We start from the raw sequence: 19,263 nt of genomic DNA, 5'->3' as shown, positions 1-19,263 counted from the left end.
AAATACGAACCTGTCGCCAATTCCAGTTTTCATTTCGCTTTTCGTGAAACAATGTGACCACCATGTTTATTTTTTAAAACCTCCGGATTATCCTTCGTTGAAGGAGATTCGTTCCAACATGTCGAACTTTTCGAGGAACCAGAATGAGTTGCAGGAGCTTTTGAAGCTGGCGGCCAACAGTCGGTGCGCAGACTGCGGAGCTCCGGGTACGAGATGTGTGTTAATGTGCTGTATTTATTTATTAACATTGCATTGTTTATTTAAGACATTTTTAAGACACAGGAATACGCGCTTTCGTCCTCGTGTACAATTTCGGTTGAAACTTAAAGTGCACTTTTGTATATTCCTAAATTGCGTTTTATTCAGTCAAAGGTTTGGACACATTTTCTCATTCAATTAAATGAGAAAGTGTGTCCAAGCCTTTTTTGTACTGTAACACTACCTATCCAGCACAGGCGTCTGCCTGTGCTGGATAGGTATGTGAGGCGTTTTCTGGGACATTCTGTCTCTGCAAAGTGTTTAATGCAGATCCCACCTGCTCGTTTACACCTCAGACCCAGAGTGGGCGTCCTACAAACTGGGTGTTTTTGTGTGTCTGACCTGCTCCGGGATCCATCGCGGCCTGTCCAGCCGGGTCAAATCCATAAAGCTGGACTTATGGGAGGATGAACATGTGGAGGTATGGTCCCCACTTTTGTTATCATTGCTATTTCTTCAGGTTGAAGGGACTACTACACCGTGCCGGTGTGCGATCTTCATGTGTGATCTTCACACCTGTTCTTTTTTTTGGGGGGGGGGGGGGGGAAATCTGGGAAGTTCATGAAGTCCAAAGGCAATGACAGCGCCAGAGCTCTGTATGAGAAGGCTGTTCCTGTGTACTACTATCGGCCCCGGGAAAAGGACTGCGCGTAAGTATGAGGACATTCTTCAGAAAAAGGTCCGTGGGTTGAACATTGTGTTTGCTCAAAGAGAAATGCCACAATGATTACAGAGAATAATCTTTGTCTTTGCTTTTTGAACTGCAGAGTCTTGAGAGAGCAATGGATTCTTGCAAAATATGAACGGAAGGAATTCACAGGAGAAACCAAATATCCCCCTGTTTCATACACCGCAGGTGATGTTTCCACTGTTATCCGACACAAGCTTCATCAGTCTCCCCTTGTGGCGCTGACGTAGTGCCGCAAGAAAAACCTGTTCTTTGCAAACACGACGGCCGGGAAGTGAAATCTGGTTTGCAAAACGTGGCATTGCAGCGACTCAGTATATTTTTTTGGATGTGACAACAGGTTTCTATGAGGGCATGCTGTGGAAGAAAGGTAAAGACAACGCCCAGTTTCTAAAGAGGAAGTTTGTGCTGTCAGATCGGGAATTCACCCTGACCTACTACAACAAGGAAAATGTGAGTTCCCAGTAGCTCAACCACACACAACTACACAAGTGGATGAGCTGCACATGCGACTGGCCTTTTGTATCTAGTTGTGGCATGTAAAATACAAAATACAAGACGAATAAACGACAAATCCTTGCTGAAGTGCTTGATGTCACTTTACTTTCACATGCGACAAATCAAACCGTTTATGTGATTTTATAGTACTATTGGACAAACGTTTTGGCCATCGTAGCAGTTTTTGAGCCGTTTCAGAGGAGACCAAAGTGTCAGACTGACCGACCAGCATTGCCTTACCTAACCATGCCACTGCTGAGACAACTTGAGTGCACCGCTGCATTAAATCCAGTTGTTGCATCATTCTACAAACTCTGATGTGCTGTGTATCTGATCCAGGAGTCCAAAGGCCCAAAAGCTGTAATCCCCATCAAGGACCTGAACATCACCTTTCAACAGGAGAAGATTGGTCATCCTCACGGGCTGCAGATCACCTTCCAAGACGGCAACCACACCAGGAACCTCTTTGTTTATCACGAGAGCGGCGAGGTAGGTCTGCACGATGGATAGATCCGATTGTCATGGCGAGGGACTGTGGAGAAGCTGAGGCTTTCTTCTTTTTTAACTCTAGGAAATAGTGACATGGTTCAACGCCATTCGTGGAGCTCGCTATGCCTACCTGAAGGCCGCGTACCCGACAGGACGTGACGAAGAAGTAAGCATCGAAACCTCTCAAAACCAAACCAAACGACTGAATGATTTCTACCTGCTGATGCACTCTAAATAATTAAAAAAATAGCAGCTTATTGAGTGTGAACGTTCCCTTTTCTTTAGAATCAACAGTAGTGAGAAGCCTCTTTTTTCTTTTGCGTTTTCAAGCATAACACTTGTGTACACTTTTACACCTCTCTGTCAGCTGATACCAAAGATAACAAGAAACTACCTCAAAGAGGGATACATGGAAAAGACGGGGCCGTCGGTAAGTTAAAGCAGGACAAAAGGTTAAACATACGCAGAGGCATGTTTTGCATGATTTCCTTTCACATTTCCTCTCACACACAAACACAACTTAAATATCATGTGTCTATAGAATGGGAACGACAGAAGAATTGACGGGATATCGAGCAGAAAATGTTTCAAATCAAACCGTCATTTTTCATGTGACGGATTGTGTGTGATTTTTAACAGCGGAAGGAGCCTTTCAAAAAAAGATGGTTTACTTTGGACTCTCAAAACAGGAAGTTGCTGTACTTCAAAGGACAACTGGTGAGGACTTCTCCTTCTAACTGAAAGCTGCGATTGTGTTTGCGACTCTTTAACCACCGCTGTGTTTGAATGTCTTTTCACGCCTGTGAGCGTAGGACGCCGAGGAGTTGGGGGTCATTTTCATCGGCACAGAGAGCAAGGGTTACTCTGCCGAGGAGTGCGATCAAATGCATGCTCGGGGGAACAAGTGGAAGTGCGGCGTCGCAGTGGGCACGCCCCGCCGCCAATATGTCTTCATGTGCGAGCAGGAGAGAGAGCAGAAAGAGTGGCTGGACGCCCTGAGACAGGTGCTCTCCAGGCCCATGGCCCCGCAGGATTACACCAGTAAGCATGGCTGGGGGGATGAGAGCGCTCAACAACGCACAGTGCAGTGGGGGGATGGTAGGAGGGTTGGATTGGGAAATTTCTGCTGGTGGCGGGCTTCAGTTCCAACTGGACTCATGTTTAAGGTAGTTTTTTGATATTAAACTGTGTATGACCTCGAACTAATACTCCTTGTTTGTCATTCCAGTTGAATCCAATATTAGTTATTAAAGAGAAACAACGGAGAGGAGAGGCGACAGGATGGCGGGGAGAAGACCTCAGCGCTTGAAGTCACATGTGAATGAACTGTTGGATCACCAGTGAGGAGCAGTCGCCTGTTGTCACAGCACTCCACCAGAACTAACTCATCTTGTTGTTGTGGTAAAGCCTCTGGACGGTTCTCTGGGCCAGAGTACGGAGTGTAGACTTTCAGCTTCCGACTTCAACTGACACCGGAACTGATGGTAGATCTCTGAAAACACTTCATCGTTGTGTGAAATCCACTTTTATGACCAAAAATACAAGTACAAGATCAACACTGTTACGCTGTCAGAGAATTATTATTATGGATTATGCCATTTTCCTAATGTTCTTACTTTTTTATTTTTCAGTAATGCAATGAATACTGTAGTAAAATGTTAGTATTTTCATTTTTGGTGTCCTAAAATGTGGGAATCTGACCTCGGAATATTTTATGTTATCTCAGATAGTTTGTTTGTAAGGTATCATAATCAGCTTCATTATGGCCAATTCTTTAAAATAAAATGTTAGAATAGATTAATATTACATTGATCACACTATAAATATAAAAAAAACAAGCAAGGTGCTGTCCATAAAGCCAACATGATCACGGGGAAATTAAGCTTTTAAAAAAAATCAATTTATTGTTATTTCTCTTCTAATATTGTGAAAGGGAAATAAGCCTGTTCCGTCCTGCTTTGATGATTTATTGTGGTTTATCTATCATTTTAATGCAGTTCCTCTACTTGTAATATAACATGTAATAACAATAGATTTAAAAATGAATCATTGTCTTTGTCGCCAGAGAGCAGCATAACGCGTTTATCTTTTTTTTTTTTTTTTACACTCTATCGGAAGTTTGTCCCTTACGACTCGCTGTAGTCGCCGGGTGCTGGAGGTCGGGTTTGCCCATGTAACATCTCCTGCGAGATGCTATGCGAGCCCCGAAAAGAGTGCGATTGACTTGGAAATTAACGCTACAGGGACGTTTGCCACAAACTGCCGCTTTTATTACGATTACTTCTGAGCCGACAGGTCACAAGTTGAAGTAGAAGTGCGCGTAAGACCCCTAAAGCTGTCCGTCCGTTTTGTCCTACAAAGGCGCCCGAGCGCTCTGACAGCGGCAGGACTTCAGTGCGCAGGCCCGACGGCAGTGAAACGGCTTCCGAAGGACTACATGAAACAAACTAGTCCTTCTATAGCGGGAAACGAGCTGAACCATGAGGAAGGACGTGAGGATACTACTCGTAGGGGAACGTAAGTGGCGGGTGTCTTGAATCCCGAAGCGGTGTTGAGCGCTCAATTAGCTAGCTAACATGCTAGTGGTGGGAGGAGCTAGAAGCTAACTGACGGTTAGCCGATGCTCCTGGTGAATATCACAACATGCAACCCACCAAGCGCCCGTCAGAAGGTCCGCAGGATGTGACATGCGAGTGAGTTCGCATCTCGTGGTGCATGATTGATCGTCAACCACGAGTGTTTCCATGTGAGGACGCTCGATGCATTAACCTCTCATAACGAGACGTCATGCGCGGAAGAGGCTAGCACAGACTGGAATTGTTGAATAAGACTGTTACAATTTCTCATTTATTTTTTTAGAGCTGAAACTGATTTTGGATAAATGGGATCAGGTTTATATAATCAATAAAGAATAATCCATAACAATAACCGCTGATAAAGTTCCTATTAATCACCTAATCGTTTCAAGTGTAGTTGGCACTGAGATGCACTATATTAAACAAAGATATGAGTGGATAATATGTAATTTGAAGATTTGGATAAAATCAAGCCAAAAAGGCATTAGATCCCAACGTAACTGCGTCTCATCTGGTCTTCTTGTTCTCTTGTACTATTTATACTTCAGTCTTGACTATGCAGGTTGGCCGACACCGCCACATTAGCCAAGTTGGTACTCATCGTTCCTGAGAGAGCTGCTGCCAAAATACTTGATTTCCACCGCAGTGAGCTTCAGTAATGGAAATTAAACCCACAGACGTAAACTAAGCTAATCTTAAAAATGCTTAAAACTATAATGGATGGCTACTGCAAACAATACGTTCATCCAAAAGGCCTGGCTGTGAAATATGAATCTAACATAGTGGTATCAAGATGTTGGTGGATGGTTTGTTGTTGTCATTGTTTTAGTGGCACTTTTCTGCTTGTTTTATAGAAGCATCTCGTCTTTGTGGATAGAAGCAGTTTCTTTGCAATTCCAGAGGGAATGTGATGAAAACATAATACGTAAACGACTTACAACATGTATTATATTTAAATATAACACTTTGAACCACCGTCCTGGAATTCATTGAGTGTTTGTTGCACTTTGCTGCAGCTCTTGGCTCTCGCCAGCTGCTCTCATCTCCTCGCTGTCACTTCACACATTTCCCAGGATGGCAATAGAAGATGTAGAGAAGTCACATGTCAACTTCCTTGTGTTTTTTGTCAGATTGTAAGAATATCTTTTTTCTTCTTTTTTTTCCCGATCAGCCAAAGTGGGGAAGACGTCGCTGATAATGTCCCTGGTCAGCGAGGAGTTTCCTGATGAGGTATGTGTCGATGGGCGGTCACATGAAAGACTAAATCATCCAGCTAGCTGTTGAGTCTTAAGATTTGTCTTGCTTTTCATTTGGTGAGGATAAAAAGATGAAAAACGCAGGAGTTAAGTAATGGTTCTTGAGCCTTGCTTGTTTTCAGGATTTGGGTAATTGTCCTCCTGTCTTCCAGGTTCCTCTTCGCGCTGAGGAGATCACCATCCCAGCCGATGTGACCCCAGAGAGGGTTCCCACACACATTGTGGACTACTCGGGTAAGCCCTCCCCAAAAAACACACACACAGACAGACATGCACATTAAGTACATGCTTATTACGATTGGTGCTCCGTCTTATCGATCTTGTTGTCCATTGTCTTACTGTCTGATGTTATGCACAAACCGCCAAGTCAAATTCCTTGTATGTCTAGCATATTTGGGTAATAAATGTTCCTGATTCCTGATGTCAATTTGGAAACATTTGCAATAAAAAAAAAATTCAACCTAAACATTTCTCACCCGTTACATAGTTATTAACAGAAAAACTATTTTTATTTGAATCATGTAAAAATTAGTTTAAATAATGTTTTATTAGGCGCTCGCTGGAGAAATGTTCACTATTTTTGCATGCTAACAACACTGCAAAATTATCAAATTGGATTTAACCTGACAATATTAAAGCCAATGTTTCAATAATTGTTCTATAAGCTTTATAAAATATCACACACTGTACTGATAAGTTATTTTGCCTTTGCCTATTTCTTTGCCTTTTTAGAGGCAGAACAGTCGGACGAGCAGCTGTACCAAGAAATATCAAAGGTTGGTTTCTCTTCATGCTCACTCATCTGTGCTTAAGATGTCTGTAGCTGAAATGTTGTATTAATATTAGTACTTGTCTTCACAGGCCAATGTTATCTGCATAGTTTACTCCGTCAACAACAAGAAGTCCATTGAAAAGGTGAGCACGCGTTCTCTCCACCATCAGCTCATCAAATGTGTAACTATCGCATGTCCTCATCTGGATCTGAGAAAATGAATGTTAGTGCTTTGCTCCGCCAGGTGACCAGCCACTGGATTCCACTCATCAATGACAGAACGGACAAGGACAGCAGGTGTGTGTCCATGTCACTTCACACACGTGTGCGTCCGTGTGACTGAGTCCGTCTCCGCTGTGGGTCACGTCAGCTAGATGGTGCTGTTGTTAGTTCTAGTTCTGTTTAGTAACAGAGAAAGCCAGCAAACCCTCCCTCTGAAGAGCCTTCCACCACCACAGAGTTCTTGGCTTCTTAGCGATCCATTATCAACATAGCTGTCTTATTATTTCTCTGTTGAATCAACCAATTGATAAATTGACTGAACGTTGTAGCTCTTTAATTTCCTCATGAATTGCTTTCCTACAGAGTCCCATTGATCCTGGTGGGGAACAAGTCGGACCTGGTGGAACACAGCAGTATGGAGACCATCCTGCCAATCATGAATCAATACCAGGACATCGAGACCTGTGTAGAGGTAAGAGATTGACAGACACATGCACATATTAACCTACTGGGTCCAGTCAAACGGGGATGTCCGCAAGTTCCACTCAGTTAAATGTCACAGAACGTGCTTTGATGAAAGCACTTGAGGGCGACACATTGTCAGATTAAATCTGAAATCCTTGCCCCGACTGCACCTCAGCTCTGAGTCCTGAATAGAATAATGTCGCTACGAGGCCGTGATGGACTGTGAGTTGGGGGGGGAGGGGGGGTGCTGCGTTTCTGTTCTCCGATGACCCTCCGACAGCCGTCCTCCGCTGGATTAGCTCCAAGGTCAAAAAGACGAAGACGAGGAGGACGTGAGGGAATAAAGGAATGAACATGTGACGTGTGAACCAAGGTTTAACAGCTGGCTTACTGTTCCACCAAGTTAATTACATCTATGCCAGTTTTTGAGTGGTGAAAGAAGTATTCATAGAGTTTTGTTCTTAAGTAATCAAGACAATATTCTGTGACAAGGCCTGCATTCAAATAAATACTCCACTAAAAGTAATGGAAACATAAAAAAAAGTAAATATACTCATTCTGCACCTAAATTATAATTCTGTGAATTATTATCAATGGTGTAGTAACATGTATGCTCCATTTCATTAATGGATGATTTAATCATCATTTATCAACAGTACATTGTGTTTGTATCAGAGCTAAATGCTTCAATGCCGTTTGTTGTTTGAATTACCAAAATTTGGCTTCTTATTATTTTAATTTCTGTAGTTTTGTGTGTAAATAAATAATGAATCCAAAATATTTTATTTGGTACAGAAGATGACCTTTGCTTATATTTAAGCATACCATTATAATACAAAATAAAGGACCTTTTGAAATGTTAATTCAGGACTATGTATAATGTAGATAATGTGATCATATACAACACAAATGTAGAGAAGATGGATTAAGAAATATGTGCATCAAACACACAAGCAGAGTGAATATGTGTCCAGAGTTGTTGTTCTTCGGGACGTTTGATCACAGATGTGCTTTCTGATCTCAGTGCTCCGCCAAAAACCTCAAGAACATCTCCGAGCTGTTCTACTACGCCCAGAAGGCTGTTCTCCACCCGACGGGACCCCTGTACTGCCCGGAGGAGAAGGAGGTGAGATCCACTCGGTAGAGCCGCTGTACACCACGACTCTGAAGCTCATTATTTATTGCTCTCACCTGAGCTCCCTCTACTGTGGCATTTCAGAAGGATTTAATGTGGAAAAGTCTACAAATGTGCAGCAGTCGGAATTACACCACAAAAAAATGTGCTCCCTCTTGATTAGGATGCACCAGTGAGATACCCCTTTACATATTGTGTTTTGTCAATGTAAGAAACAAAATGTCTGAAGTCTATTGGTGCCAGATATAGTTTTGGGATCTTATCTCAAGAGAAGTATGATTGTTTTTTCCCCAAATAGAACTGGCAGAGAGCTTAATGTTGTCTCTATTACAGTTGAAGCCGTCCTGCATTAAGTCTTTGACTAGAATCTTCAAAGTGTCTGACCTGGACAACGACGGCATCCTTAACGACAACGAGCTCAACTTCTTCCAGGTAACGTTTCCCGCTTCTTGTCGTGACTGCGTAAGCTTCGTGGCTCTTGAAGTGTTGACGTACCTGAAAGAAAGACCTTCTCAATGCGTGGCTGGTTGTGTGTGTCTGCAGAGGACCTGCTTCAATACGCCGCTAGCGCCTCAGGCCTTGGAGGACGTAAAGAACGTGGTCAGGAGGAACATGGCGGACGGAGTCCAGGACAACGGGCTTTCGCTTAAAGGTCGGTTTCTTGCTCTCATTTTCCTCCTCCTCCCCCTCCTCCTCCTCCGTCTGCTCATCTGTCTCCTTGCACTCGTTCCTGTGTGTCGCAGGCTTCCTGTTCCTGCACACTCTGTTCATCCAGCGGGGCCGACACGAGACCACCTGGACCGTGCTGCGGAGGTTCGGCTACGACGACGACCTGGAGCTCACACAGGAGTACCTCTTCCCCATGTGAGTGCAGACCTGCAGCTTATTTTCCTGTTTTTTATTAGAATGTTGTTGTTATTTACATGCGGCATTGGAGACTGGGGAGAAGAAGCAGAACCTTTATTTTTCACATTGTTGAAATGACTGCTTGATTGAATTATTTATATGCCAATTCGGTTTAGTATAACAGAAACAAATGGAATCCTCTGATTCCGGTTGCCTAAACGATGAATAATAATGATGAAACGTTTGCGTGTCCCAGGATCAAGATGCCTCCGGACTGCACCACCGAGCTGAACCACAACGCTTACCTCTTCCTCCAGAGCGTCTTTGACAAACACGACAAGGTGAGGAATTACAAACAATCTATTTTTGAAAGAGGGCCACCTTTCCGCCTCCTCTGTTCTCGAGCCTTTCACCATTCGTGAGTGGATGTGTTTCCTCTTGCTGGCGTGCAGGACCGAGATTGTGCGCTGTCGCCAGACGAGGTGAAGGACTTGTTCAAAGTGTTTCCCTACATGCCCTGGGGTCCGGACGTCAACCACACGGTTTGCACCAACGAACAGGGATGGATCACATACCAGGGATACCTCTCCCAGTGGACGTGAGTGTGGCACACAGCTATTGATACGCACTCGAGTCGTACTGCAGCACGTACGCAGAGATGTAGAACGCCAGGGGTGTTTTTTTACAAAGTACACGTCGTATGAATCGCTCACGGTGGCTTGTGTGTGTTTTTTTTTCTGTGGTAGGCTAACAACATATTTAGATGTACAGCGTAGCTTGGAGTACTTGGGTTATCTCGGCTACTCCATCATCTACGAACAGGAGTCCCAAGCTGCTGCCATCACAGGTAATTTATTGATTGGATTCCGCAGAGCTGTATGTGAAATGACTCTTAAAAAACAGTAAATAGTCACGTAACAATTTCTGTACTGATAAGAAAATACAGTATTGTGTTTAAGTTCTTCTGTTTCTAGTTCTTCTTTTTTGCGATAAAAGAAATGCATGGATTTTATAGCACGTGACTGTTGACCGTGTGTATTTATTTATTCTGCGTCGCCAGTGACGCGCAACAAGCGCATCGACCTGCAGAAGAAGCAGACCCAGCGCAGCGTCTTCCGCTGCAACGTCCTGGGGGGCCGAGGCAGCGGGAAGAGCGCCTTCCTCCAAGCTTTCCTCGGCAAGAACCTGCAGGTCAGTTGGAGAGAACGGCTGACTCACTGATTCAATAAGAGCTCGTAGAAAGGGGACCAGGGAGGACTAACTGTGTCACGCTGCTTGTTGTTTATTAAACTTCCATCTTTGGAGCAGACCACCCGGGGTCTGAGGGGTCCTTTCGTGTATATCGTCCAGAGGACTGTGACCCTGTCATTGACCTTGTTTTGTTTTGTCCACCACAGGGACAGCGGCGGATTAGAGAAGACCACAAGTCCTTCTACGCCATCAGCACGACCTATGTTTATGGTCAGGAGAAGTACCTGCTGGTAACGACCCTCTCCTCCGGATTACGCCCACATAATCTGGTCGTATCACACTTGGTTGTGTGTCCTTATTAATACTTTAATCCCTCCTTCGGCACCTTCTGCTCTCGTCTTCAAAAACCTCCAGCTCCATGAGGTGATGCCAGATTTCGACTTCCTGTCGGAGGCGGACCTAGCGTGCGATGTGGTGTGCCTGGTGTATGACATCAACAACCCCGGCTCCTTTGAATACTGCGCCAAAGTCTACAAGGTATGCACGTGCACCGAGGCCTCGTAGCGCGCTGTGTTCCCTTCCGGCTCGTGACGTTCCTTTCGGTTCTGTTTTCGTCAGCAACACTTCATCGACAGCAAGACGCCGTGCGTGGTGATTGCCGCCAAGTCGGACCTGCACGAAGTGCGGCAGCACCACAGCCTCTCGCCGCACGAGTTCTGCCGCAAGCACAAGCTCCACCCACCACAGCCGTTCACCTGCAGCACGGCCGAGGCGCCCAACAAAGACATCTACACCAGACTCACCACCATGGCCATGTACCCGTGAGTATTAGACCTTGTGTAGTTCAGCCTCAACGCCGTCTTATCGTCCCACCTGTATGGGTCACTCAGGGAGTTCAGAGGTTACAGGAGCGGACATTAACTTATGTACAGTCTGTGTCAAGTGTAAACCTCTTTATTCTGCTAGAAAATACATGTGGGTGAAATCCCTGCACGGCATTTTCAGATGTCAATTAAAGCTGCCTGTTCACATCACTCGAAGGGACGGGCCAACTTGATCTGAGAAATGAGACAATTTGAAAGTGTTTAAGTTTTCTTGTTGTTTTGTGCCTTCTTTGTTTTTCCCCTTTTATTTATTCTATTTCAGGTTTATACCTCTACAGTGCGTTCATAATATTTCCTTGTACACCATTCAGTTTACTATGTCTGTGACGAGGGGATGAAGGTTTCAGCTCTGAGTAGTATTTCTATTAGCGTGGCCTCCTCCTCCTCCCTGTCTGTTGTTTGCTACATTTTGTCTTTCTGTTGTGGTGAAAACACGCATTTCTGTGTGTCTCTCCGCAGCCACGTCCGCCTCCGATGCATGTGCGCCTCCAACAGGTGCACATATTGCCTGTGTCAGAACCTCCTCAAGTTGGAGCTGCTGCGCAGCATTAAGGCCCAACTGCGCAGGGTCTTGTTCAACAGGTTCATACATAGAATAAGCTCTAGTGTTTTAACGTAGACTCATTCCCCCTTTTTGACTCAAGCCTTAACACTGGTGATGGTGACCGCTCCTCTACCTCTCCTGTGCTCAGGTTTACACTGCATATCCACTTCAGGAAAAAAGGGACTTTGTCGATTTGGCGGTGGTAAAGATTTGCATTTGTGAATTATTGTGAATACTTTGGTGATCGCTTTTGGAGGAAACAAAACTTCTGCTTCGCTGGGTTGCCTCATCGCTGTCTGTGTACCAAAGTGTAGGGTCCCCTAGGTGTTGCCCTATTTGATTTATAACTTTTTTTTTCTTTAACTTTTTACCATTTAACACGTTCACTGACAGTCTGCTGTCAACCAATCGGTGTCGGCTTGAGTGGGTACCGATCAAACACGATGTTACCATAGCAACAGACTTAGCTCGGATGTTTTGAGCAAAAAACTCTTACTTACTTATTAGCGCTGCTGGTTCACATGAGGTGTTTTGGTCTCTGCTTCAGCTGAACTCACCCCTCCCCCCCCCTCTCTGTGCTCTGTGGCCCAGTGTGACCGCGCTGTGCTACTTAACGTGCAGGCTGCTCGCCGGGGGGGTGACTGCGGGTGGGGAGACAGATGCATGATCAGATGCATGATCTGTCATATGCATGCTTATACTGACCCGCAGGTAAAATACCAACATGTATATTCTGGTTTTTATATTGTTGGATACTTTTGAGTATTCATATTTTTCAGTTTGGAAAAAAAATACTTTAGAATGTTGTATAAGTATAATGCACCATATCCAAAGTATGTTCTATGGAATGCCGTTTTATTCACAATTAAATAAATAAATGAATAAATACATAAATAAATGAATAAATACATGAAATATGCATTTGAAATACATCATGAAATAAATAAATGAGGCAATAAATACATAAATATTAAATAAATGTAAGGCATTAAATACATGAATATTAAATAAATGTAATTATTTCATGGTACTTTTATTTCCATATTTATTTATTTCAAGAGACTTTTATTTCATAATGCCACTTTTATTTCACTTTCTTATATGCAAATCGGGGGGCGTGGCTATCTCTCACATTCAGAACAGACAACAGAGCCGTGTGCAAAAAAAGGCTGGCTAGAGGACGTGAGAGTGTTTATGAAATGGCATTATGAAAAAAGTCTCTTGAAATAAATAAATGTGTACTTATGAAGTAAATGTACCATGAAATAATTAAATGTATTTAATATTTATGTATTTATTGCCTCATTTATTCCGATGCATATTTCATGTATTTATGTATTTATTCATTTATTTCTGTATTTATTCATTCAATTGTGAATAAAACTGCATTCCATACTGTTCAGACACATAGTCATTATGAAAAAAGATCATGTCCTGCTATGAAGCCTTTGAAAAGGTAGACAAAGTAAAAACTAAATTCCAGGTGTGAATTTAACTGACCTTTGACCTCTTCTCTCTAAGAGGCGGTCTGTCCTTCCTGTCCTGCAGTGGATATGCACACTGTGAATCTTGACTAACAGGCTCTTTATTTGCACAGAGAATGACAGAAACCAGCCCAACTGAAAAACGTCATTGATGCCTGCGTGCTAGATATGTGATTTATTTTTACATAATAGTATTATAATTCTAAATCTTCTTTAAGGCACCAACCTTAATTCATTATTGGAGATTAACTGTGATGTTTTCAGTCTCTCTCTGTCTTAATTTACATGCCTAATACTAAAGTCTACAACTACAGGAGAAACTTTATTTTGAAAAGCGGCACTGTTTTAGTACAATAATGTTTCTCCTTTAGGTTCAGACTTCATAAATGTATCAGGCTTATGTTAAAAATCCCAAAGTGTTACTTTGATATGTGATTTCATCCTGTTTTTCCCTCTGTTGTATTTCTCCTGTGTTTTTCCTTCGACTCTATAGGTCCTCAAACACCTGTTTTTGGCTCCCCCTCTTCCTCTTCCTCCTGCACGTGTTCACTCTCTGCTAATCCGTCTAGTGTGTTGCACGATTCAACTGGTTTCTGCCTCGGTGTCCTGCCCAAAGGGTTTGAATGTCTGTCTATAGTGATGGAGGGGGATTTCTTTCAAGCATAAAACACGGCTCCTTGTGGGGTGGACCCTGTATGTTGCATCCAGCACTAACGCTGTATTCGTATGTCTTTGATGTCTTTGACGTGTTGGCTCTAATAACAGCATGACATCTGATGAGCAACGGGCCAATCACAAATCTGAAAAGTGGCTACAATAATAAATTATGTTGCGCCACTTGGTACAAAGAGAATAACATTTTACCACTAATTTGTTACCAATCAAACAATCGAGTGTATGAAAGGTGCCACACAATGAATGCAGAGTAAAAGTCAGCAGAGGCAGTTGGGACGAGTTTGAGATTTACTTTATTTCCAAAGAAAGCCACAATTACGTCATTATGTATTCAAATAGGGACAAGATTCATCGCTAAACTCTTCAATCTCGCTGTCATGTGGTGTGTGCGGTCTGCATAGTGTGTGTGTGTGTGTGTGTGTGTGTGTGTGTGTGTGTGTGTGTGTGTGTGTGTGTGTGTGTGTGTGTGTGTGTGTGTGTGTGTGGCTTTGTGATGCTGGAGCTTGTGCTCTAGGGTTTGGGTGGGTGCTTGGTGGAGCTCAGTGATATGGATGAGATCAGAGATCTTGTTATTAGCTAACTTGCGTGTTGTTGGTTTAACTATAGATACTTTTACACAATGAGTCTAAACTAGTGAAATACAATCTGCTCCTAAGAATTTAACGCTGCAAAGAAACTGAATCTCATTCAACCAAAATCTCAGTGATATTTAGTCCCACAGCTCAGTGTCCGTTTTGTTATTTCTTTTTTTTCTGTTATATAATTGTAAACTAATATTAATGAAAATATAAGTACAGTTGTTAGTGTAGTCTTGATGTCAACCGTTTTTCAACTTAAAATATCTTGTTAAATGACACATTTAAAGATGTCACCCCTGAAAACGCACCGTGGACATTTGACACAGTTTTGATTTTTATGCCCTCAATAGATCATTCATCTTGAAATGAAAATATTATACTGAAGTATCTCTGTGCTCTACCAAGTGTGTGTGTGGTTGAGGCGGTTGCGCTTGGTGGGGCCTCTGGGGGGGGGGGGGGGGGGACCTGCTGAGGAGGAGTTCAGGAGCGTGGAGGGGCCCGTCTTTATGGAGGCCTCTGCTGAGCAGCTAATTCCCCCCCAGGAAGGTAAAGACAGAAACAACATGAGGGGAGGGTGCGATGTTAAGTTCTATTGCGGTGTGATAAATTCAGCTCCCTTATTCAGCCTCGGCCATTATTTTTGGTGATGTCTGTTTTCTGTCCGGAAACGTCCGACGAGGCTCGACGGCGTCTTCATAAGAATAGTGCTACATGTTTGAAGATGTTATTATTCACCTTTTGAATCAACGTCGCTCTATTTTCTGTCTGTGGAAGATGAAGCCGCGGGTTAGCTTAGCACAAAGAGGCCGTTGGATGACTCCGTCGGAGTACCTCGTCGTCTGCTTAGTTCCCCTGTGTTTGTGTTTGGTAGCACAGGTGTTTTTTAAATTTAATTTAACTTCCGTATTCTAGTTTTTTTGTTGTTGTCTGTGGTGCAAATCTTAGTTGCTGCTACTCATCAGTCAAACATTCCTACTTTGTCTCTCAAAACACAACCAACTGTTGTGTGTTCCTGTTTCAAGCTGGTACCCCTGGGGGCTGATATTTGTCATTCTTGGTTTTAGAAAATATCGCCAATCAATAGGTAACCGATGTGACATTATAATGTGAGAGGGCTGGGCAACACTGCAAACTATCCCTCTATAGGTCATTTGCTACCTGAATCATGTTTTCAAGTATAATAAACAAATATACTGTAAACAATAGTTGGATGATGAATATTTGCCTGATTAAGTTGAGGTCAGTAGGTTGTTGTTCGAAGCCCAGTCCTCGTTCTAAGTTTCCCTTTTCTGTCCCTCCCCCTCACGCTGCTCTCTCTGTCTCCCGCTTCCCCCCCTTCTCCTCAGGCACATGGCTCAGGCCGACCTGAAGAACTCCACCTTCTGGCTGAGGGCGAGCGTTGGTGCCACGGTGTTCGCCGTGCTGGGCTTCGCCATGTACAGAGCGCTGCTCAAACAGCGGTGATCCCCCCCCCCTCTCGTCCCTCTGCTGACTCTGCCCCGCCCCGAAAGACTCAAAAGAGCCCGGCTGACTGACCGACCAGGCCCCATTGCATCGGCCCCCACCCATACTACACCTCGTCCCCTTTCCCACAATGCAACACGGGCAAGAAGTCGAATGAGCAAACACATTTTATATGCATTTAACAATGAAAAGTGGGGTTCAATTTTTTCTTTTTTGTGGGAAGACGGCCAGGTTACTTTTAAAAGCACTTGTCCGTCGTTCCATCTGCAAAAACTGACTTTAACTGTGTGATCTGTTAGTCTGGTTGGTTTTAGGCTGACCTGGCCCTCTTTTTGTCTCAGGTCAGTATTAATATGATTATTAGTTAGATGGTTGGAGCGCAGAGACAGGCAGCCACATACAGAAACACCACAAAGGGACTTGAGCCTGTTAATACATGTGTATATGCGGTATATTATGTATGTATTCTTCAAAGATTTAAGTATTGGACCCACAGCAGGTGTCGGTGGTTCATCTTACACCAGAACGGTCAGGATTGGCATGCACTTGTTCATTTTGTGTGTTAATTTATTAACCCGTTTTCTTTGTTTTGTCGTCTGTTTTCAGCGCACGGCACAGACGGAGGGATTTATATTTCCATTGTATTTTTGTATTTCGAAGCTGTAGGAAGCGGCGCATCATAATTTTCAGCTTTTTGTTTTTCTGGTTTTGAAATAGCTAAACAAACAAAATGTCCCTCGTGTTCTATTTTTATGAAGTTAAAGGCGCCACAGAGCAACAGAGTATGCTATTAACAACAGCTGCTTCTCCCACCTTAAAACTAGGACAGTGTCCCATTCTTCTCCTCTCCGGCATTTACAATAAACATGAGGCACGGCAGTGAATTGTTATTATTATTGGCTGCAATGACGGGTAATTCAACATCAATGAGGATAAACGAATGGTTTTAAATATCTGTAATAAATGACATTTACACCCACCGATGTCGCCTTTGTGTCTCTTTGACGTTGTGGTCCATTCAAAAAGCAGATGTGTGACATAACTGCAAGATCAACTGTGGACAAATGGGATTTTTTTGTTTGTTTGGGCGAAGTGGATTGGAGAAGTGAGAAGCCGGCAGCTCTGTGACAGTTAACCGCTGCGGCAGGAGGAAGTCGCTGTTCACATCACAGGGGCTGCTGAGGGGCATCATGTCTGTGGAGAGGGCCGTGCTATTGTTTGAAGGCTTCCTGGAGAAAAGGAAAGATACCATGGTAGGTGACAAAGTCTTCCTCGGCTTTGCACGTGTGTTTTGGGGGAAAAGGGATTCTTCTGGCTGCCTTTACGTCTGCTTTTTGTGTCTAGAAATTGCGATGGGTGACGTATTGGTTCAGGCTTCAAAATACCACCTTGTTCTTCTACACAGAGAGAAATGGAAACGCTGTAAGTACAGTTCTTTAGAAAATCTCACTTGTGAATTCAGCCGATGTCATGCTTGATAACTCGTCCCTGACAGAAAGCTGATAGTTTTCTTTTTCTTGTCAATAAACGTTACTCTCTTCACAGTCGCACTTGAGAGGCTGTTACTACATTTTCAAAGTAAGTGCTCCAGCATCACTGTTGATGACAAACCTCGCTGCGGTTGTGGAAGCTACATCAATTTACTAAAACTTCGAAAAAAAGAACTACCGTATATTTGTTATTTGATTATAATCCAACAATCTTCATTGGTTTATATTTTAATGTAATGCTAGTACATTAACAACTGAAGGTCAAATGATATTTTGATTTAAGGTTTAGTCACTTCTACCTTATAGACCAGAGTACCCCTCCACCCCCCCCCCAGGTGCAGTCAGTGCGTGAAGTCCATAAAGCTGACAACAAGCGCTTCGTGTTTGAGATCACCATGACGGATGGAAAGAGGAAAGTGTTGGTGAGTCCTAGCTGTGGTTCGACCAGCAAACCGATCACGCTTTGTGCAGTGTGACTCAAAGTGTGCGTGTGCGCGTGTAGGCAGCGGGAACCGCAGCCCTCAGAAAGCAGTGGGTGGGACTGCTGTGGGAGGCCATGCATCTTTCCACCTCTTCGCTTTCAGACTCCAGCAGCACGCGGTGAGTCGGAACCGGGCTTTTCCTTGTTCGTGGCGGATGTCAACTTTTACCCCTAAAATACAAAATCACGGAATCCCTGAACCATCTGTCTTCCGCGCAGCCCGGACGCGCGCGAGCAGCGAGAGAGACAGACTAGCAGCAGCAGCTGTGGGTTCGTGATGGGTTCGCTTCCCGCCCGGCCCCTCTCGGCCCCGCCGGCCCGCCTCCGGCCCCTGCAGGTCCCCGTGCGTCTGTCCGAGGGCCCCTGCCGCGAGGAGGGCCCCTACCGAAGCCCACTTCCACACCAGCACCCAGGGGGTGACCTTTGAAAAGATTCTGCCTGGTTTCACCTGCCACCACGGGTCACGTTTTGGTGGGTTTCTGCTAAGACACTGCTCTGTTTGCAGGGGACAGTCTCAGTGCAGAGGACAGACAAGAAGGAGACTATGACATCTTACCACTGAGAAAAAGTAAGGAACATTTTGAATGTGCTGTTTGATATGACGTGACACGCAGTGATGTTTAAACGCCCACCTGTCTCCGTAGAGGTTTGTGAGGTCCAAGCTCTGACGCAGATGGATGAGGGCGTGTACGACTTCCCTCTCTCCATCAGGAGGGCTGATGAACATCCTGGTGGGTTGTCTTCTCCCCCAGCGTAAAGCTTTTCAAATTCTTGGCGAGACCGAAACACACAAACTAAATAAAGTGTTTCTTCAGAGCCCACAGAGAGCATCTACGATGTACCGAGCACTCTATTGAAGTACAGGCCCAACGGCACTTCAGGTAAACCCTGCTCTCCTGTTAGTGTCTCTTCACTAAAGGCAGCCACACTTTCTTAAATGTAACAGATAATCACTTGTGTAATGAAAGCAAGTGTAGTGTGCGGCGGTGATCGTCCACACGCGAAGCTCACAGACGTTTGCCTTGCGTTGGCAGAGGAGCAGCAGCGGGACGACGGGGCCTACTGGAGGATATGAGATCCAGTCTGAGGACATGAGCGATGGAGGAGGGCACCACCGTCTCCCTCATCACACAACGTACCTTTAAGGACCAGACACAGAGTACCGTGCTCTATGCAACTCTGGGTTTTATTCTGTTTATGGGTTGACCAAAACAAAAGGTATTCTTGTCAGATATATCACAAGTAGGTTCACCTGTGGTATTTATTT

At 44.1% G+C, this 19,263-nt stretch overlaps 3 protein-coding genes across 7 annotated transcripts; all 3 read left to right on the top strand.

Moving 5' to 3' along the window:
* The first annotated feature begins 18 nt into the window (after positions 1-18).
* adap2 (ArfGAP with dual PH domains 2) lies at positions 19-3,968 on the top strand. The gene is made up of 11 exons (XM_037476461.2): positions 19-206; positions 555-679; positions 817-908; positions 1,026-1,114; positions 1,287-1,399; positions 1,784-1,933; positions 2,016-2,099; positions 2,301-2,363; positions 2,573-2,650; positions 2,746-2,974; positions 3,162-3,968. Exons 1-11 carry the CDS (start codon positions 119-121, stop codon positions 3,182-3,184), a joined length of 1,134 nt encoding a protein of 377 aa, XP_037332358.1. The 5' UTR covers positions 19-118; the 3' UTR covers positions 3,185-3,968.
* Positions 3,969-4,080: 112 nt separating this feature from the next.
* On the top strand, positions 4,081-17,008 carry rhot1a (ras homolog family member T1a). Of its 5 annotated transcripts, none has more exons than XR_009957134.1 (21): positions 4,081-4,450; positions 5,681-5,739; positions 5,918-5,999; positions 6,498-6,541; positions 6,627-6,680; positions 6,782-6,834; positions 7,123-7,231; positions 8,249-8,350; positions 8,693-8,791; positions 8,903-9,011; positions 9,103-9,223; positions 9,462-9,546; positions 9,658-9,803; positions 9,952-10,052; positions 10,266-10,396; positions 10,603-10,686; positions 10,811-10,933; positions 11,015-11,217; positions 11,740-11,862; positions 11,973-15,107; positions 15,908-16,033. XR_009957134.1 is itself a non-coding variant. In XM_062566040.1 (21 exons), exons 1-21 carry the CDS (start codon positions 4,414-4,416, stop codon positions 13,866-13,868), a joined length of 1,986 nt encoding a protein of 661 aa, XP_062422024.1. In that variant the 5' UTR covers positions 4,081-4,413; the 3' UTR covers positions 13,869-15,017. The 5 variants fall into 5 exon arrangements, 4 of the variants coding, with proteins under 4 accessions (XP_062422024.1, XP_037332355.2, XP_062422025.1 ...); XM_062566040.1 differs by lacking the exon at positions 15,908-16,033 and having other exon boundaries at positions 11,973-12,026; positions 13,802-15,017; XM_037476458.2 differs by lacking the exon at positions 11,973-15,107 and having other exon boundaries at positions 15,908-17,008.
* A 201-nt stretch (positions 17,009-17,209) lies between these two features.
* On the top strand, positions 17,210-19,187 carry LOC119220790 (uncharacterized). The gene is made up of 10 exons (XM_037477032.2): positions 17,210-17,278; positions 17,370-17,447; positions 17,571-17,603; positions 17,851-17,937; positions 18,018-18,115; positions 18,216-18,412; positions 18,502-18,564; positions 18,641-18,727; positions 18,812-18,877; positions 19,031-19,187. The coding sequence occupies exons 1-10, from the start codon at positions 17,216-17,218 to the stop codon at positions 19,069-19,071; spliced, it is 813 nt and encodes a 270-aa protein (XP_037332929.1). The 5' UTR covers positions 17,210-17,215; the 3' UTR covers positions 19,072-19,187.
* Positions 19,188-19,263: the final 76 nt, after the last annotated feature.

Source organism: Pungitius pungitius, chromosome 12 (genome assembly GCF_949316345.1).
Source record: "Pungitius pungitius chromosome 12, fPunPun2.1, whole genome shotgun sequence".
In the NCBI taxonomy this organism is placed as follows: Eukaryota; Metazoa; Chordata; class Actinopteri; order Perciformes; family Gasterosteidae; genus Pungitius; species Pungitius pungitius.
Note: the sequence above shows the minus strand (reverse complement) of the source record. Positions and strands in the feature narration are given on the sequence as shown.